Genomic DNA, 19,620 nt, shown 5'->3' on the forward strand with positions numbered 1-19,620 from the left:
CAGTGTACCAATGGGCTGGCATTTATATTTCAAGAAACAAGATTTTGCTATGTTTATAATTATAGTGTTGAGTTTATAATTGGCATTTATATCACATTGGCAGTTAAAAACTTAAAACCCCACGTGAGATTCCAAGATCCTATTAAGAAAAACATTTTTCCAGAGATTATTTAAAAACTCGAGTTGAAATTAACTATCATACAATATTTCCAACAAATTAATAATAGCAAACCTACTATTACTTTATGCTTTAAGACTCCAAAATTTCCAAAGCAAGTTGCTTTGCTACAAACTCACATGTCTTCTGTATATTATAAACAATGACAACTTCAAGGAAAAAGATATCAACATCTTCTTGCACTCCCATGCTTTTTAGATTTTAATACAGAAGAAAAACAACTACACATCAAGTACTTGGGACTTGGGAGGGATCTAGAAGTGGGATACCACTATTAAAAGAAATCATAAATAGAACTGATTTAGGTTTAGAATTCAATTCCTCTCAAGGGCTTGTTAATGGTAACATATATAATCAGGGAAAAAGGTTTATGAAAGTTTTGATTCTAACCTGAAGAGTTTTCAACTGTTGTTGATATTGAGATACCAACTGCTGCAACTCCCGATGTTTATCCTCAAATTCTTTCTGACGTTCATGCTGGAAAGCCACAGCTCTCTTCAGGATGGAGTTCTTTTGCATCAGTACTTCAACATGCTCTTTTAGCATCAGGTCTTCCTGAAATAGAAAAGCAATACTTATATATGCATGCAAAAATATGTCGTCCAATGGCACTGATAAAAGATTTTTCCTTTAAACATTTTTATAATCTAGTTCTTGTACAGTAATTTTGCATAACTAAGTACTCAAACAATAAAACTTGTGACAATTTACAGCTTTCAGTCAGCTAAATTTCTGTTAGTTCTAAATTAAACTGTTCACAAATGCACTAAAAGATTAAAAAAGATGTCAATAATATATGCAGATTCTCCTACTAAGGAGCAGGGAGTTCTTAGACAAAGAATATCTATCTATACAGGAACCACTAATTTCTAACAGTCAGTTAATGTGAATTTCCAAATAATTTTTCTATTATAACTTTTTTGTACATTATGAGTAGAAGGCCAAATTTAGCCCTCCAACTTCACCTTCAAAGTCAACTAAGATCTCATATTTCACATTGGCTCAATTATAACCTTGTAAAGTCCTAGGTTAAGCACTTGACCCTATTTTCCTTGCATCGAATGTGAAACTAACATATATTAGGTTAGTATAACATCTGTTGTCTCTATTATACATGTTAAAGGTGGAGAAAATAAAGACCCCTGTATTTTAAATATGAACCTCAATTTGAAAATTTTTATTTTTGTACCTTTAATGCATTATGAGCATTATATTAAGCTAACATCCATCCATTTCAAATGCCAAACATCTATTCGTTTGAAGAAAATGAGGCTTAATTGCTCAATATCGAATCCTGTAAGGATCTAACTGAGCCAAATTACAATATTATACTATAATTGACTCTAGGGGTAAAGTTGGAGCAATAATTTGAACATTTAGCCCGAGTAAAATCAATAAGCAACTGCTGACTTAAAAGGTCACTCTTTCCTAATTCCTCAATGCTTCTGCCTCAATCATATTGATAATGAAGCCATGCCATAATAAATATTTCACGCTAAGCAAAAGAAATATAATGGATTCACCTTTTAACTTTATTCAACAAGAAGAACTCTGCCATTACACTACTATTCTACCTTTTATTTTCAAACACAAAGATGAGAAGGTACAAGTATCCAACTGTAAAAAAGTTAATGCTGGCTAGAACTCTGCATGGGAAGGCAACTAGCGGCCAGGGGGCTGGGAGGATAACTCATGCATCCCTCCTTTTGATTTGTTGGAGAAAGGAGATGAGACAAAAATAATTCAATCCATGAAAAAGATAAGACCATCCAGATACCCCATAAACATTTCTCGAAGATGTTGGCGTTAACTAAATGTTGGAGAGGTCAAGAAATGGCAGGTTCACCTCCTTACATTTATACTATTATGCAGATAAAAATATAACCAACCTTAGCATCCTAGTAGTGTAACATCCACGACAAAGCATTGTGTCCATAAAAGAAACGTCTGTAACACAGATAGATACCTTCTGTAAACTCTGTGCTGTGTCTTCAGCAGCATGCTTACTGATAGAAATCTCCAAAATCTCCAGCAAACTTGTTGAGGCACAGACTGTGGCATCATCAACACTTGTAGCACTCATCATTTCCCTTACAAACAAGTCCATCCATTCTTCATCATTGACAGGAAGGTTGCTTTGCACTGATTTATTGTCAGCAGAAGCAGTAGCATCTCCATCATTAGGCAGCGGAACTGATAATTTCGCAACCAGCTCTGACATTCCTTGTTCATTTATTTGACATCAAATAAACTAAACAACAGAGCAGACACGGAATGTCATATCATCCACGACCATAATAAGCAACCATTTATTTCCAATGATAATGCCATTTCAAACTGTAAAGCCAAATGCAGCTCCTATCACAGCAAGAAACAGTTCTAGAGAATGCATCTTCACAAGCATGCCATAACTAAAATTGATCATGTCTGAACAAGCTAATCCGTTGATAGAGTGATGGTGGAAGAAAAATCATATATCTAAAAGTCTAAAATTCTTGGTGAAATTATATTCCACAAATAAGAAAAGATTGCTAGAATAAAATAAACCAGAATTACATTTGTAGAGAGCCGGAGAGATGTATACCTAAAAAAACATAGAATACACATACTTTGGATGGAGAATTAAAAACGGTTCGAACTAAATTTTACTATGAGGACGACTAAAAACATGTTATGTGAATAAAACAAACCCAGAATTTGAGAATAATTTAGTACCAAATGAACTAACACGTCCAAGTGATATCAATGAAAATGGAACTTCATATCAAACTACAAAACCATTCAAGAGAGCAAGAGAGAGAGAGAGAGTCTCTATTCATACTATTGGCACAGTTTTCTATCTACATGTTATGAATTAACATACCTTGCACCACATTTATGCTAGCTTCTTCAACAGAATCTGAATTTTGCTCTGCAGATTCTAAACAGTGGCTTTTGATGGCAGAGTCCAAATCATTACAAGATTCTTCCAGTGCTCCCTCAAGAAGCTGAACCATGACACTATTAGTGATGTGGATATTTTGCACCCAAAAGTGTCATAGTTGACTAAATATATACATGACAATAAGGGAGAAGGAAAACCATGTCTCACAGTGAAATCACCACCCCCCCCCCCCCCAAAAAAAAAAAAAAGAGAGCTAATTTAACAAAAAATTAATCTATCAAACAAAAGTGACCAATAAGATCAGATACACGTGCTGTTATCTCAAATTCCCAATAGTTGAAATTGCAACAACTACTTCTAAAATAGAGAGGTTGTATCAGTACCCAACCAATCACTGTATCTCAGAAGCCCACAGCAGTTAGAGTAAACCGCTGATTTGAACAAAACTTGTGCTATAGCTATAAATAAGTATGACGTCCAATACATTACAAAAGATATGTGATCAGATAACATAAAAGCTTGTGCAAATTAGAAGTGGAGTTAAATTTTAGACTCCAGAAGGGTAACCTACTGTCCAAGCAAGACCAGGCACTGACCTTGGATATATGCACAAGCTTTAATCGTCTAGATTTCCGTCAAATACATGAGATATTAGGAAACGGCAGACTTTAACTCGAGAGAAAATGAGAAATCCAACTTAATTTAAGGGACCAAAAAAGGTTTTCTACACGCAATTACAATAGAAATCGCCGAGTCAGCTAGAAGCCTAACAATGTTGCAAAATAAGTAGTGTCAATAAACTCTACCTATCTCATCGGCACAAACGCACTCTACTCGTGAGACTAGTGAAACAACAACAACAACAACAAAAACTGCATTGATCATCCAAAACACTCACGAAATCTATAGAGAGAGAGACCTGAGAATCGACGTGCGAAAAAAGAACTTTGAGCTGATGGAGAGGCGATGGAGGAGAAAAGCGAACAGGGGATGTAGAAGAAGGACTGCAGCAAAGCCTTTTGGAAAAGGGAGGCGAGGAAAGGTCCTCCAGAAACTACCGCTGACATTTTCCGGCGAATTCTAGTGTAGACTGATCGGTTTCGGCTTGAGGATTTGTTCTGCTAGTGGTGCTGTTCAGCACTTCCATTTTTGTTTGTACATATATTACGCTGATGACGGTGAGCAAGAAGAAAAGCGGTTGCCTGTTTTAAAAGGACAAGATGGGCGCGTGGTTGCGTTTCTCAGTTTCTGCTACCTTGGATTTACTAGGGAATGAAACGATATCGTTTTATGATGGACCTCATGTCACTACTCACTACACTAATAAATATTTCTTTTAAGTTACAATTTTAGGATTTGAATCCATAAAAAAACAAGTAAAGAGAGCATTTCTTCTTAGACTAAGATAAAATTCTATTTGACTCAGAGGAGAGTTCAGTGGGGCTTTTCATTCACAGAAAGCATTTGTTATACTCATAAGATTAACGTCAAGTTGACGATATAGTGAGCTTGTTAGCTCTTAGTCTTGGATTCACACCACATCCACCGTTCAACCACAGTCCAAGCCTTAGCTCAACATCTTCTATTTATGTTTCTTTGAATACTTTTGCAGTTTGAAATGCTTTGCAGATGTGACAATTTGTCATAGACATGTGATGTTGGTAAAATATGCAACTTGATTTAAGGGATACAACAGATACATCACAAATTATACTTACCAAAGTAAACATGAAACCCAAAGCCTAAATGCATATCATTTTCAAGAGGGAAGTGCATACACGAGTGAAAAACAAAACAAAACGAAACAGAAAATATGGTATCAGAAAGCTTGTGAGCTCTGTTCAAAGTGGTGGAGAGAACAGAGGAGCACATAATGAGGGTGTTTCAGCTGTAATTGCACAAATAATTCTGTAAAACTGGAGAAAGTGAATTTGTTAAGATGAACATGAATTATACTGGCTGCTGCAATTATCCAAAAAAAAAAATAGTGATTACTTTATTCAACTAAGCCTTGATCTTAATATTTTCAGCTTTTTGCATCAAGGAAACATGGACATATACCCAGATCAATATGTTCACTGACGCGGCTCCACAAGAATGTACAATGGCTTCCCATTTATCCTGAACTGTCCCTGCAAAAGAGAATCATCCATTTCAGTGAGTTCATGAAGAACGTTGCCTGCCATGGTTCTTGCAACAGAATGTATGATTAGACTTTTGAGAGTTGTGAGAGAACTCTTTTTCATCATTGTGAAACTTTATCCATGTAAACCAATATCTTTTCTAATTTCTTATGTCGTTTCTCTTTATTTAATATGCCATTGAGAGTACTTATGAGAGTAGTATCCTACGTTTGTTTCAATGGAAACCGTAAACTAGAAGAGGAAGAAAAGAAGAAGCCAAAGTTTCTGCGAGGAGAATGAAACGACATGCATGTAGAAAAGCTATTGCCATTACCTTAAGCTCAGGCAACCCGATGACGCATGCGCATTCAACAACTTCAGCTCCAACGCGTTCTTGAATATGGCAAATCGGAATACACAGATATCTGGTCAGGAACTAGAACACTAGCAGAAAAGTGACAATGTAGCTTCAGGGAACTTACCTAATAGTCTTATTGCTGCAGAGAGTGTTCCTCCAGTAGCAACCAAATCATCAATGATTATAGCACGTTCTCCCTTTTTAATAGCTCCAACGTGAATCTCAAGACAATCGTTTCCATATTCAAGTACATATTCTTCAGAAATGACTTCTCCTAGATATATTCAAATATCGAAGATCTAACACTGTTTTAATTTAATGATAAGCAGAATGTACTATGAAAAAGATTCTCTAACAAAGAAAGAAATAGGGAAAACATCTGCAAGAACTTCGACCACAGAGTTTGCTGTATCATCTAGTTGAATAGTACCAGATTCATGTAAGAGCTTACCAGGCAATTTGTTAGGTTTACGCAGAGGAACAAACTTAGCACCAATAGCCAATGCAATTGAAGGCCCAAACAGAAAGCCTCTAGCTTCTACTCCTGCAAAAACATCTTAACAACATTGTAATAACACATCAAGACATCCATTGTGTTAATTATATCGCTTTCATCAAGTTTTTTTCAGTCTTGTTGTGGACATAGATCTTATTGTTGAAACACATTATATTTCTTGTGTTTGTTTTAACAGATTGTAATATTCACAGTTCATTCAGAGAGAGAAAATACCAGCAACAACAGAGATACCCATATCTCTGTAACGATCAACAAAAATATCCAGAGTGTCTTTGAAAGCTTTGTGATCAAGTAACAGTGTTGTTATGTCTTGAAACATAATTCCTAACACAGAACAAGAACCCACAAATTAGAACAAGAAAAGAACAAAATGCTTTTGCATCTGCAAGTAACAGAGACAATACCTAGTTTAGGAAAATGAGGGACTACTCTTATGGCATCTGATATTGCCTTCAATCTCGGGTCTCCTTGCAAACCATTTTCTCCAGCAAACATTTTCTCTCTTTTTCTAGGATGTTTCTTCTGAATTTGTGTTAAGCAATAAGAGAGACCAAGGCACCTCTGAAGAAGATCCAAGTATTTATAGGCTCTCTGCACTAATTATTTGCTTGTTCATTATGTAATTTATCGTTTATATCAACTTTTATGAGACATATAGTAAATTTCTTTATAAAAATGCAATCATGCACTTCACTGTATTATAGAATATTTATAAAACAAAGAAAGTTAATAATTACTCTTATAAATATTTTATTTTGCTCCCACACTTATTAAAAATGTCCAATTTAGTCTATTTTTAAGTTTTTTAATCCCTGATTTAATCAATTTCCTGATTTTTGAATTAATTAAGCTTAAATTATATTTAAATTTAGACTAATTTTTTTAGATGATAATTTATTTATTAATTATTTTTTTAATAAGCCTCTATTTAATATTTATTAAAAAAATTATTAGCTTTAAGAATATACTCAAAAAGATAATATAAAATTTATTAATTTAAAGATATTAGCAATATCTTTTTAATATTTGAAATACTAAAAAAAAATAATTAATAAAAAATATTTTGATTGATAAAAAAAATTATGTAACAAATGGTTTAATGATGGAAATTACATATTTGCATAAAAAAATATTTATTTGTTTATTTTATATTTATAGCCGGAAAATGTTAAAGCATGAATACGAATTTATTTTTTCAAAGGATTGAAATGATGAAATAGAGTAGAACAAGGAACATCATAAAAATCCAAATAAAATTCCTGTCCGGTTCTATAATTGGGATGGCCCACAGAAGCAACGTACCCGATTTACTGTTGAACTGCACGCTTGTCGTACTCCTGGGCCCACAACACCTGCACACTTCCTTGATAGAAAAATCTCCATCGCTTGATTATCATCACCAGGAATCATATGGTTTTTTTTCTTAAATAACATTTTATAATATTTAACAGAAATGCATTCTGAATCAAAAGAATAAATTTTTGAGAAATTCTCTTATTATTTTTATTATTAATAAGGGATTCTATATATTTTTTAAAATTTATTAAAAAATATTTTTTTTTCAATCAACAAAATAATTTTTCTTATTTTTTTAAAAATAAATTAAAAAATTTTAAAATTTTAAAATATAACTATATGTATATTAATATTTTATTAAACTTTTAATATAAATCGATTATCATCCACTGATAGCAACAACTGTAAGCTATGCTTTTAATGTCATATGACTCAATTTTTACTAATTTTTTATTAAATAAAAAATAATTTATATATAAAAATCTATTATTTTTATAAAATAATAATGAATTGAAAATCAAAACCTGCCAATATTTAACTTAAAGCATTTAACGTCGAAATCTATTATTTTTATTCACGAAATAAATAGATTCTTAAATAAAAAAAATAAATTATCTTGCAAATATATTTAACAAAGCCATCACATTAAATTTCACTATTAAAAAATTAATTTTACGTAAAATGTTCATAATTAGGGCACAAAATCATGTGAAATAATTCTTGAAAGAATTGATGTCACACCATATATATATTTGGTTTTGGGAAATTGTTGAGTTTCTTACAAAGACAAAAACATGGGAGACATCATGCATTGCATGTCCTACAATATCAATTAAAGAAGATTACATCATGAAATTTATTAATGGATGTAATTAGATGTCCAATCACATGTGAATGTGTTCATGACTTAGATTCTCATTTCAAATTATAGAAGATAGGGTGGTTAGGATTCTTTTATTTTTTAAAAATATTCTAAATTTTATTGAATTCATATCCTTATAGTTTTAAGAATAATTTTAATACTAATAGTAAAATAATATTAATAATAATTGCAAGTGGTGGAACAACATAAATTATAAGGTGGTTGGAGTCCTTTTCACAATTTGTCAATCTTTTCTTGCACAAGCAACCATATTACAGTGAAATGGAATAGAATTTGGCATTTCAAATTAAAATATGCTCTCCATATATTTTTTTAATAATATTTATTTTTAATATTAAATTTGGGCCATGCCTAACTCACCCCAAAACTAGTTTAAAGGGGATAAATATTTATAACTCATATAAGGGACACATTACCCCTTTTCAAAACCAATGTGGAATTCAACACACCTCTGTGTGGCACATTTATGGGGCTTCCAGCATCGGATTGGGAGGCTCTAATACTATGTTAAATTTGGGTCAAACCTAACTCACTCAAAAGTTAGCTCAAGGGGAGGAGTGCCTATAGCCCATATAAGAGGCACATTACCCTTTCCACAACTGATATGGGATTAAACATTTAACATTTATTGTCTATAAAGATATCTATTAAAAATAATCACAGACTTAATATGGTGAAAAATATATTTAAGTACATCGGAGAGATTTCAGATTCTCTTTTCTAATCTTTAATTCTCGATTTCTCGATTTTCATTTTTAAAAAAAATATCTATTAAAAGACATATGTTATCATAAGAAAAGATTGTGTAAAGGAAAAGAACATCAAATAATTAATGCATAGAGATTCACTGGATTAGAGAGAGAGAGAGTGAAGTATTAGTTTTAACTTTAGCAATCAACACATCAAATCCTTTTTCATAATTTTGGGGACAATTATCAACATGAGGATTTTTGTAGGTCCATTAATCCACTTGATTCTCTGTTGTCTTTTAATCAAGTCTAGTTAAAACACAGTTTGGACATAATTAAGATACCTCCACATGTGTATTTTGGATTTGATTACTCAACTCAATTTTACTTTGTTGCTCATTAGATTTGAAATCTAAATTTTACTAGGGTTTAAAAAAATCCCAAATCTAATATGTTTAATGTATCATAGTGTGGATAATTTACTCGGAACTCTCATCTAACTGAATAACATAATGAGCACACGAGTCAGATCAATAAAATTGAATCTGTCATACAAGGACAAGACAATCAGATTGAGAATCACTTTGAAGGGATTCAATCTTGACAAACCCTAGTAAGGTCCGACCCGAAAAGCCGGACCAGAAGGCACGCAACGTCCATACGAAAGCTACTCAACAAGCTCAACCCAAACTAACTTGATGCTATGTTTGATAAGCCGTGATGAAATGTAATACAATCAAATTTTTTGATTAAATTTAATAGAAAAATTCATTGCACTGCGACCATTTCATTTACCACTATTTGGAACTACTTACACCTGATCCAACATAGATTCAAATCTCAAATGAGCATAACTGATCTTTGATTCATGTGTTGGAAACTTGAAACTTAACTGTGGTTGAGGATCATAATATATTTCTCAAAATGATAATTGACTCAAACTTGGTGGAAATTAGGGGCACAAAACTGAGAGGGGAAAAATGAAATACAGGAAGATGCAATTCTGTTGTTGATTCCTTTGGCGTACAGTTTGAAAAACAAAATGGTATCTACATTTATCTGTCTTGCAGTTTCAAGTGTTACAACTACATATTACAATTGAGAGCAAGAGAGTAAAAATTTTAACCTGCGTGTAATTCCATTAATCCACACAACTCTGCTTGTTTTACTTGGATTGTGATATAGATTCTCTTGAGTGCTCATTCTTGAATTTGTAGCACATTTCCCATGTCTTCTAGGCTCTCAACCATGCAACAAGGTCCTACCAGGTGCAGTGCCTGGACGCTTCGGTAACTTCTGTGTTGTTGCAAACTGATGGATTAAATCTTGAATTCCCACAAATGCCACCAACAATTCTGCAGCATCAGTTTGGCTTAACACCTTCTTTACCACCAATTCCAATGCCTTAAACCTGTGATATATTTAGCTGATGCATTTATATATTATGCAGTCTGTAGAAGTCATATTTTTCTGGTAGCAATTACAGTTAAAAGTTTATCTATAGCGCCTATATATAGGATGCATATGCAGATGTGCATGCTTATGGTAGATGCATACAAAATGAGCGAACATATATCTTATACTGGTGTTTGAACAAATACTTTTATATGTATTACTGCTGCATTCAGATATTCATGTGGAAAGATTTTGGGTTACATAACCAGTGGAAAAGAAAGTGGACCTGAGTTGTTGGGCCTTAGTGATGACTCTCTCAATCTTCTTGAACTCAGCTTGAACACAAGTCATTTTAGCAGTATGTGATAGATGATTGTTGAAAGGAGCAAAGGAAAGGTGGAAGATACATGTTGCTTGAATCTCAGCCATTTCCTCATCGATTACTGACTCCTCAATGCGTATTTCATTCATAACTTGAGAGAGGAGCCTTTCTGTGTCATTTGAACCCTTTAAGGATGATGCCCATGAGATTGATGGGGAGTGTACCAGGCCATGGAGGAGGTCCAGAATGGCAGAGGGACGCCACTCTCCAAGCCACGCAAGGGCTGCAAGTTCATGGGGTGGGGCCCATTTAGGCATGAGGGATTGAGAAACATCCTTGAGCCTGGTTGGGACCATCTCACGTTTGTAATTGGCACGGAACCTGTTCAGTTGTTCCTCAATTAGCTGTTCAAATTCGCACTTTGCCTTGAGTTGTTTCTGCAGTCTTGCTGCCTGAGCCTTTTGTTCTTGTCTCCATGAAGCATACTTCGCCAAGGAGAGCTTTTCACCTAATTACCAGGTTAACTGTCAGCTTGCTTATATATATATGTGTGTAATATGAACTCTGAGGTGAATTAAACCACCTGCATGCTGAAATTTTGTTAAAGAGAGTAAACTAGTTGCATAAATTAGAAATATGATTTTCATTTGATAAAAGGACAAAGTTCTGTTAGTTGTCTTTTTGTACCACCATGGCTGCAAGGAATAGGCATGAATATTGGTTACAGAAAAGGGCCCAAAGGGCCCCAATCAATACATTTGAGCAAAGGAACAACAAACATGCTTGAACAAATCGTGAATACAACTATAGTTAGAGAATGTTTCACTTGCATCTAATGAGTAGTCATGCTTAAGCCTTCACTAGCTACGTTCATTGAAAAAGGAAAGGAGGACCTAGTTTTACTTCACAGAGAAGGCTCTATTTCAATTGTGGATTACTAATTTACTATCATTGAAGAAGCATGAGCCAATTTCAGTAGGAATTAAACAACATCAAAAATCAACTTGAACAAGTCTTCCAGAATAATCTACACTGCATAAAAATTGCTGGGCATTTAAGCAAATCATCATCTCTGTTTGCATATTACAAATAATCGAACAAGAATAAAACAAATAAAAAGTTTCTGAGTTTAACATTATAATGTTCCTCCTTTCTTGAATACATTGAATAGAAAATTCAAAGATTTTTATCTCTACCAGAAAACCTACACATTTCACCATTTAAACTGAACAAAATACAAGAGAGGAAACTTCACCCCTTTTGTTTGTTTCTGGCCACAGGAGGGTCATGCACTGTACTTTCTCGGCCACACCATCCATCTGATCATCTTCACCTCCTTTTTCTTCGTTCTGTTCATATTCATTCTCTTCACATATAGTCCTAGGAAAAACACATTCGTTGAGGTTAGTGGAGCACAAAAAAAAAGGGGAAAAACAAGGACCAAATTTACTGCACATGAATTCATCTACTCATCAAGGAAGCGAGGGTAAAAATTGGGGATATAAAACCCAATTGGATGGTTACCCCTTTCCTCATTTTCCCAGCAACAAACCATACTGCAATTATTACTGGTACTTTTATGATACGAAAAAGAAAATGATGTGCAGCATTTCTGTTCTAAAACGCTACATCTTCATCTCCTTGGAAATTGAACATGGAGAAATTCACAGCCCGCGAATTTATTATAAGGGAATTTTTTTATGCTGTTTCGGGAACAACTAACTTATTCATTCTTTTCCCCATTTTCTCGGCAACCAAACATAAAGGAGCTTCACATTAGTAGAATCAACAACATAGAGAAAAGAAACTGGAATCTTTTTCAACTTTGTGGGATATGCACAGTTAACTTCAATACATTTTCTTTTCTTTTGTTTGTTTCTCAAGAAAAAACAATAAATAAAAGAAAGATGAGTCTGTACATTGTCTGGACGTTTATGAAGAAGAAAGAGGAGGAACATACGAGAGGGTTTGTGATGGTGTCATTTTCTTTGTTCTTTCTACGTTGATCATCGGTTCTTGATTTTCTTCAAACCGGGGAATGGCTGGACCAGAAATTCACGAGCAAATCCGGGCTACTTTGGTAATTTTAAGAGGACAACTTTCGTGTTTGGGCCTATTCGAGTTGAGTCGGTCGGAGACGTGGGTGGGCTACTGATTCCATTCTCGGTGAATGTTTTTACCGTTGATTTTGTTTATTTGATTTTAATTAAAATTTCAAATATAATACCTTAGAGCTTTAGAAGTTCAACAAGAGTATTACTGAATTAAAATTCATTTGGTCCTTCGGAAGCGGACATCGGTTATGAAGTGTGGGAACAAGTTTATATAGGATTAAAAATTTTATTAAAATTCACATGATTTTACAAAATTTTTAGTTTTATTATATTTATTTTTAAAAAATCCTACCTATATATAGCGACTAATTTCTTAAAAGCGCAATTAAGTTCTTGATTTCTTAAACGCACACAAATAACCGGCTTATAAAAGTAATATCTAAATTTTATTAAATTAGAGGGACTAAATTATATTTTAGCCATGATATTAGTGATATAAAATTCCATGTGTCAAATGAGATCAAATAGAAATGGGAAGTTAAGATAAATGGTATGGCAAGCGTGCAAGGTTCTCAACAATGACTATTCTCGTTAGAGCAATAATTCATAGAATTTAGAAGAAGATAAACATGGCATACCATGCGCCAGAGCAACAAGTACACAGGAACCAACCACCTTGAAGCAGACCAGAATCGAAGTTCAAATTTATACAACAAAGGGAGCCAAATGCATAAATTGAAATACTCTGCAATGTGGATTTACACAGAGCATATAAAAATATATGTATTTACTTCCATATTTACAGCTGAGTGGTACCATTTGCATTAAGTTAAACCAATGATGTTCTTGATCTTTGGCAGTTATTCTGGTTAACAGCCTGAGTGATTTTAGATGCTAGGAAACTTACTCATGGCTGGATAAAGGGTGACAGATTACCTAACAGTGGCAGTAGGAATGGCCTCTTTGAAGAGAATATTTGCAAATGGCGGTGGAAGCCAAGCTGCATTGTTACCACCTGAGCCATCCTGGCCGTTGCCTGATGTTTGGCGCTTTCTCAGTTTTGTGCTTACTCTTCGTCCGACAGAAATTGTAAGCTTCATGGCAGTAAATACACCTAATGCAATTGCAAGGGGTCTTACAGCCCAGTGAAAATCCTCAACGTGCTGATATTTCTGCACCACTCCAGGACAAGTATCAAAAGAAACTTGCTCCACTTCAGCTGGATCTGCTAGGAAGCTATTGGATTCATCTCCAAACACCAGCCTCCCTGGGAAGCCAACAACAAGACACCCGTTTGGGAGGATTTGTGAAATCCTCCCAGTGGCCCATCGTCCTCCTCTTTTACGAGGCCACTCGAATCGTGGAGCAGCCACATTAGCCTTCAGCGTCACAAACTGCCCTACACAATAAGCTTTAGCCATTTGAAGCTCGGAAGAACTTCCCATCCAGAGAGTCTCTAAACCTACAAACCCAACAGTCACACCGCCTCCCTCACGATCCACAAAGTGTATAATTCCCACAGGAGAATGCCTGCCATGTTCTTCCTTCAGTCGCACCCAATCTCCCGCTGCAAAGCCAGATGTGACTCTCTCAAGTGTTGACTCTTGTACCCTGAGAGGGTTGTGAATTCCAGCAATTTTAACCAGCACAAAACCATTTCTATCAGCATCACTACCCACATCAACCACAGTTCCGTTAGGTACATCTACGTTTTGAGGTTTACATGCATTCATGGGCTTTCTTGAACGAACTGTGTCGCCCACTTGGAGATGATCTTTGGAGAGATACCATGCAGTATAGCCACCAAAGCTTGATTTTTCTGCAAGGGCTCTGCTTTCGAGACCAACCCATCCTCCAGCACTGTAAACAACATTATGCAAGCTGCAAGTACAAAATGCAATCTAAATTACAACAAAAAGATGAGAGGGAGATAGAGATAGAGAGAGCAAAACAAGCAACTTAGGTTCCACCTTCCTAGTCTGATGCCTACTTACTGAAGCTATAAACTCTGATAAAATACTTTTGATTTCTGATGACAGTTTAAATCATATTCTATTGTTTCCCTCACTAATAAGAATGTAAAGATACCAAATAGTAGGTCAAGGGGCCCAGGTATTAGAGGCAAGTCTATTACACACAACCACCTAACAAATATGTGTAATGGTTGCAATCATATACCAATTTTTGAAACTTAGTTGAAACCCATGCACAAAAATTGATGCTTTGATCCAAACCATTCATAAATAGGTACAATTTGACGCAATACTACTGCTATTCAGAACTTAGTTTTGAGAGACCAGAAATCAATCCTTCAACCAGAAAAAAGGGGAAGAGCAAACCTCTTAGGGTCTATTTGGCATTGTTGATGGAGCTGCTGATGAGAAAATCATTTTCTTAAAAATACTATTTAGAAAATATTAAAAATTAATTTTGACATAAGTTAGTCATAAGAACAACAAAATAACAAAATAGGTTTCCCAAAGTGCTTTTTCCACAGCATCTAAAAGGGTGTATTTTCAAAAAAACATTTATTTTGAGCCTCTAAACTCAATGCCAAACACCCATTTATTCAAGTGCCTTTACAATTTTACAGTGCCTTTCAGAACCTGCTCGTCAACAATAGTACAGCAGAATTGTGCCATAAATTGATAGTTAGGGATATTTATTCAAAGTTAATGATCATTCAGGTTCAACTTTTAAACAATAACATAGCAATGCAGACCATACTTCTGTGTTAGTGCAAGAAATATTTCAATAATCAATTTCATGGAAGGAATACTACCCGATCTCTTGATATCTGATAAAACTATTTATGAGTTTAAAGTATTAAATAGAAACATAAACAAGTCCACTATCCAAACTATAATTAGCAAGTCTTCAAATGAAAATTTTTTCCTAATTTCCTTCACGATTGAGAAAATATAGAACAAATAAATAAAACAAAGACGATGCAAAATAGAGGTCACAAATAACAGGGGCAAACAATAATAGGCTTAGGTAAAGATAAACAAGTTAATACCCCTGATGTACCAAATTTAATGGCTGTGTGCCCTAAAATTGGAAATAATTTGCGGTTGAACAAGGTAAGATGAAGGAAAATGCAGGTTTGATCTTGGACATAGCAAAGTATTTAAAAGGAAGAGGCAATTGTCAATCATTCCTGAAGAAAATGCTCAAGGCATCTGATGAATTGTGAAGGGGATAAGAAATGTTAGTAATATGACATTTGACAAGACACGTGCTGCACAAAATCAAGGAAAAGAACAACACATCAATTCATCAGATCCTGTTACAAATTACAACAAAATCTAACTAAAAAATAAAACATTCACTCTAAGTAAATTGAAAGCAATAGCTAATAAAAGGAAATACCTTTGAAATGCAAATAGAATATCTTCCATGACAGGTCGGTTCCGGAGATCATACTCGAAACATCCCTTGATAACATTCTCCACAGCAAATGGAAGGCCGCTTGGAATCTGTGGTTTTTCCTGCTTGATCACAACAGATTGATATATTTCTTCAATTGATTTCCCAAACCAAGGCTGGATGCCAGTCAACATCTCCACTATGCTACACCCCAACCCCCATGAATCTGTCTCAAAAGACATAGGACCTCGCGCTTCCGGATCCCACTGTTCCGGGGCCATGTAATTTGGTGTTCCAAGTCTTAAAGCCATCTCTGAATTCATCAATGGAATGCCATGTAGTAGATAAGGTATACCAAAATCTCCAAGAACCACTCGATCATGATCATTAAATAGGAAGTTCGAAGGCTTAAGGTTCAGTACCAGCAACCCAATTGAGTGCAGCTCTTGGATCCCTTTTACCAAATCTATACCATACCTGTAAAACATCAACTTTTGAGGATTGGGAGGATAGGGATCATTCTAGGCATGCTAATTGTTGTATCTAATGCAAAAGAAATAAAAGCCCAAAACCATTACCTCAAAATATCTGAAAATTGAAGCTTGCCCCCTTTCAACCAGGCTATCCGATCAGCAACTGATCCTTCATAAAATTTCATTGCAATACAGATCTTGCACATCAAAAAAACAAAGCTAGTGTCTGAAAGCTGTTATTGAAAACCAGGAACTCGAAACTATAAAGGAAAACACCATTACTGAAATTCTAAATAGGTTACCAAAGAAAAAGACTAAATTTACAAGTGAGAAAATCACCTGCCCGTTCATAATTGAGACACCATGCAACCAACCAACACCTTGCATTTCTCGAGACCTCAAAAATATCCTTTCAAATCTGTCCACAAACATTTGTGTGAGGTCCTCTTTCAAGGGATGCAACACTTTAACAGCCACTTCATGATACTCCTCAAAATCATCAGCGAACTGATGATGTGTTGCTAACCAAACATCACCAAAGGTGCCACGTCCAATCCGGTGCTTTAGTTTCAATTCAGCTGCTTCAATCCATGGTGACATCTGGGTAGGTGTCGCAACAACTGTTCTTAGGTCGTCAGGATCTCCATCAAAAAGCATATACTCAAAGGAAACAGTCCGGTCAGGTATTATAATCTTTTCCGCCATTGCCCTGGCATTGAAATGACAATCAGGAATTTACTAATATTCTCAATAAACCACCCATACATAGCTGAAAATTATAAAAGGAAAGATCCTATAATGGTGATCTATATTTATCAATAATAAACTAGAAAGGAACAACTGAGACATGAATCTTAAGTAAGGCAAGCTTTAGTCCTGTTAAATGATTTCAAACTTTTCAAAGCTATATTCAACTAATGATATAATGACTGCTAGCGTGACCAAAAGTTCTTTAACACCCATTATCAAATAATTAAGCGATTCAGGCCAATTACAGAGGCAACACATCTGAAACTTGCCTCCCTTTACCCTGTTACCTTGATCATCATAACCGTAAAGTATCCAATTATATTAGTCTCAAATCCTAAATTCAAATACTCACACAAAAAGAGAAACTTTAGAAAACCTTAGCGTCTAGCCTTGTTGTTTACGATCTCTGTCAAAATTATCTTCAGAAACACCGATTGATAAAAAACATGTGCAAACAATAGATCCACATTTATATCCAAACAAATAAGTGGAATATTTATTCCATTCTGCCGGTCAGAGTACTAGTTGTGTTTCATGATTGCGTATAGTTTTGTATTGTCGTTGTCTAGGGTAGATGAAAATTCGATGCTTTTCTTATTTTTTTTTCAAAATCAAATTCATTATCTCACATCTCATGTACTAAGTACATGGAACATGATTGATCAAATTCTACCACTTCATAAAAAAATTTCTACATAACGAGGTACGTGTATTCTCAAACAACAAGCATATATAGAATAGAGTAATTTCCCCAGTTTGGCAAGCACGAAAAGAAGGAAGAAAATATCTAAGATCAAGAGAAGAACCTGAATCCAGGCTAAATAAATAATTTTCAATTCTTTTGTTTGATTTTCTTGGGAACCAAACAAAAGGGTATCAGCTTACCAGTGGAGAGAAAATTTCCGAGCCTGTTATAAATTCGAATTTCCGGACGCCCAATCGAAAATCCAAAAATTTTATACGAATTGACTAACTGACGTTAGGGAAGATGAAGATAGAAACTAGAAGGCTCCTTATGTCATTTGCGCGCCACGTCACCTGGGCCCATAAAGATCTAACGGCGGCAGGAACGCTGAAGACAATGACAGATGATCTTAGCCGTGCGTATTATGCACACTTACACAGTACGTTCACTACCGTTACACAAGAGCTTTCTTTTTTTTTTTTTTTAATTATTTTTTTGTAAATTTTATAATTTAGCAAAATATACACATTAATATTTATATTTTTGAAAATAATCTATTTAGTCTTTTTAATTTATAAAATTAATTATTTAATTTCTATTATAAAAATATATTTAAATTGTCATTATTTATTGTTTATTTAAAAACTAACTTTCTGATATATTTAGAATTTAGAAGTTAGTTTTCTTTCACTCAATTAAAATTATATAGATTAAATTTTAAATGAAATAAAAGAACTTTAACTATATTTCTCATATTAAAAAACTAACTTTCTAGTTTTTGTTTAATTATAATTATTAAATAATTTACTTTTAAAAATATAAGAGCTAATGTATATATTTCGTTAAATTACAAATACTAGTTATTTTTTCTTTTTTTCCCAAATTTATGTTAAATTTATAAATTAATTTAAAAAACATATTATTATTTTTTATAAGTTCCAAAAAAAATTAATAAAATGTTGATAAATTTTAATTTTAGTAGACACTTTCATCTCTCCATATATTTAGCGGTTAATAATTTAATAAAAATATTAAAATACTCTTTTAAAAGATGATGTTTGAATTTATTTTTTTAAAAAATGAATTGATCAGTGTTAAGAATGATGTAAGTTAATTTAAAAAAAAAGAAGAATATAAGTTGAGGATTAAATAATTAATTTGAAATAATTAAATATATTAAAATAAACTTAGCAAATAGATAAAATGACTAAAATTTCTTTAAAAATAAAAATTTAAAAATATTTTAGTAAGTTTTTAAAATTTTAAAGATGTATTTGTTATATTATTATTTTGATTTTTAATTAATTTATTTCGATTAAATTTAAATTTGAGATTATTTTTGGAACATTTTAACATTCAATTATAATACAAATATAACATTCAAAAAAAATAAATGGTTTAAAAATAAAATTACTAAAACTAAAAATTCTTAGTAAGATCGAGAAAGAAATGAATATATTAAAAAAAATTGCAATTGGGCTTATTGAATATATTCAAACGATGTCAAGTTATATTCAAGCTTAAAAACACATAATTCTCATTATTGCCAATACGTTTTTTTTTTCAAAGAAAATATTGTTAATATGGTGTTGCTCAAAATATTTACTATCTAAGTGTATTATTTAAAAATATTATTAATTCTTA

At 33.6% G+C, this 19,620-nt stretch overlaps 4 protein-coding genes across 12 annotated transcripts; all 4 read right to left on the bottom strand.

Annotated features, from left to right (window-relative positions):
• Window positions 1-217: 217 nt before the first annotated feature.
• LOC110612765 lies at window positions 218-4,568 on the bottom strand. Of its 2 annotated transcripts, none has more exons than XM_021753549.2 (4): window positions 3,982-4,568; window positions 3,042-3,165; window positions 2,145-2,429; window positions 218-733 (listed from the first exon to the last, which is right to left on the bottom strand). In XM_021753549.2, exons 3-4 carry the CDS (start codon window positions 2,397-2,399, stop codon window positions 533-535), a joined length of 456 nt encoding a protein of 151 aa, XP_021609241.1. In that variant the 5' UTR covers window positions 2,400-2,429; window positions 3,042-3,165; window positions 3,982-4,568; the 3' UTR covers window positions 218-532. The 2 variants fall into 2 exon arrangements, with proteins under 2 accessions (XP_021609241.1, XP_043812086.1); XM_043956151.1 differs by having other exon boundaries at window positions 2,145-2,515.
• A 150-nt stretch (window positions 4,569-4,718) lies between these two features.
• On the bottom strand, window positions 4,719-6,665 carry LOC110612764 (adenine phosphoribosyltransferase 5). Of its 3 annotated transcripts, none has more exons than XM_043956149.1 (6): window positions 6,465-6,664; window positions 6,274-6,384; window positions 5,995-6,099; window positions 5,668-5,817; window positions 5,520-5,578; window positions 4,719-5,194 (listed from the first exon to the last, which is right to left on the bottom strand). In XM_043956149.1, the coding sequence occupies exons 1-6, from the start codon at window positions 6,553-6,555 to the stop codon at window positions 5,138-5,140; spliced, it is 573 nt and encodes a 190-aa protein (XP_043812084.1). In that variant the 5' UTR covers window positions 6,556-6,664; the 3' UTR covers window positions 4,719-5,137. The 3 variants fall into 3 exon arrangements, with proteins under 3 accessions (XP_043812084.1, XP_021609238.1, XP_043812085.1); XM_021753546.2 differs by having other exon boundaries at window positions 5,995-6,087; window positions 6,465-6,661; XM_043956150.1 differs by lacking the exons at window positions 4,719-5,194; window positions 5,520-5,578 and having other exon boundaries at window positions 5,668-5,842; window positions 5,995-6,087; window positions 6,465-6,665.
• Window positions 6,666-9,896: 3,231 nt separating this feature from the next.
• On the bottom strand, window positions 9,897-12,740 carry LOC110613184. Of its 5 annotated transcripts, none has more exons than XM_021754194.2 (4): window positions 12,565-12,740; window positions 11,901-12,025; window positions 10,610-11,153; window positions 9,897-10,339 (listed from the first exon to the last, which is right to left on the bottom strand). In XM_021754194.2, coding segments are annotated over exons 1-4 (840 nt in total). In that variant the 5' UTR covers window positions 12,567-12,740; the 3' UTR covers window positions 9,897-10,170. The 5 variants fall into 5 exon arrangements, with proteins under 5 accessions (XP_021609886.1, XP_021609883.1, XP_021609884.1 ...); XM_021754191.2 differs by having other exon boundaries at window positions 12,606-12,736; XM_021754192.2 differs by lacking the exon at window positions 12,565-12,740 and adding an exon at window positions 12,369-12,558.
• A 525-nt stretch (window positions 12,741-13,265) lies between these two features.
• On the bottom strand, window positions 13,266-18,290 carry LOC110613570 (E3 ubiquitin-protein ligase KEG). Of its 2 annotated transcripts, none has more exons than XM_021754774.2 (5): window positions 18,177-18,290; window positions 16,881-17,250; window positions 16,647-16,738; window positions 16,072-16,545; window positions 13,266-14,580 (listed from the first exon to the last, which is right to left on the bottom strand). In XM_021754774.2, the coding sequence occupies exons 2-5, from the start codon at window positions 17,244-17,246 to the stop codon at window positions 13,632-13,634; spliced, it is 1,881 nt and encodes a 626-aa protein (XP_021610466.1). In that variant the 5' UTR covers window positions 17,247-17,250; window positions 18,177-18,290; the 3' UTR covers window positions 13,266-13,631. The 2 variants fall into 2 exon arrangements, with proteins under 2 accessions (XP_021610466.1, XP_021610467.1); XM_021754775.2 differs by having other exon boundaries at window positions 18,098-18,215.
• Window positions 18,291-19,620: the final 1,330 nt, after the last annotated feature.

The sequence above is a fragment of the Manihot esculenta genome, chromosome 4 (assembly GCF_001659605.2).
Source record: "Manihot esculenta cultivar AM560-2 chromosome 4, M.esculenta_v8, whole genome shotgun sequence".
Lineage (NCBI taxonomy): Eukaryota > Viridiplantae > Streptophyta > Magnoliopsida > Malpighiales > Euphorbiaceae > Manihot > Manihot esculenta.

What these genes read in the sequence shown, in the direction of transcription:
- LOC110612765 (XM_021753549.2), bottom strand. Translation starts at nt 2,399, where the DNA reads ATGTCAGAGCTGGTTGCGAAATTATCAGTTCCGCTGCCTAATGATGGA. An exon ending in CAGCACAGAGTTTACAGAAG is followed by an intron (nt 734 to 2,144) that starts GTATCTATCTGT and finishes TTTCTATTTCAG; the next exon opens with GAAGACCTGATGCTAAAAGA.
- LOC110612764 (XM_043956149.1), bottom strand. Translation starts at nt 6,555, where the DNA reads ATGTTTGCTGGAGAAAATGGTTTGCAAGGAGACCCGAGATTGAAGGCA. An exon ending in TAAACCTAACAAATTGCCTG is followed by an intron (nt 5,818 to 5,994) that starts GTAAGCTCTTAC and finishes GAATATATCTAG; the next exon opens with GAGAAGTCATTTCTGAAGAA. An exon ending in TGCAGCAATAAGACTATTAG is followed by an intron (nt 5,579 to 5,667) that starts GTAAGTTCCCTG and finishes GCCATATTCAAG; the next exon opens with AACGCGTTGGAGCTGAAGTT.
- LOC110613184 (XM_021754190.2), bottom strand. Translation starts at nt 12,102, where the DNA reads ATGTGCAGTAAATTTGGTCCTTGTTTTTCCCCTTTTTTTTTGTGCTCC. An exon ending in GCCAGAAACAAACAAAAGGG is followed by an intron (nt 11,154 to 11,900) that starts GTGAAGTTTCCT and finishes CCTGGTAATTAG; the next exon opens with GTGAAAAGCTCTCCTTGGCG. An exon ending in ACTAAGGCCCAACAACTCAG is followed by an intron (nt 10,340 to 10,609) that starts GTCCACTTTCTT and finishes AATATATCACAG; the next exon opens with GTTTAAGGCATTGGAATTGG.
- LOC110613570 (XM_021754774.2), bottom strand. Translation starts at nt 17,246, where the DNA reads ATGGCGGAAAAGATTATAATACCTGACCGGACTGTTTCCTTTGAGTAT. An exon ending in CAATTTTCAGATATTTTGAG is followed by an intron (nt 16,546 to 16,646) that starts GTAATGGTTTTG and finishes GATGTTTTACAG; the next exon opens with GTATGGTATAGATTTGGTAA. An exon ending in ATTCTATTTGCATTTCAAAG is followed by an intron (nt 14,581 to 16,071) that starts GTATTTCCTTTT and finishes TTGTACTTGCAG; the next exon opens with CTTGCATAATGTTGTTTACA.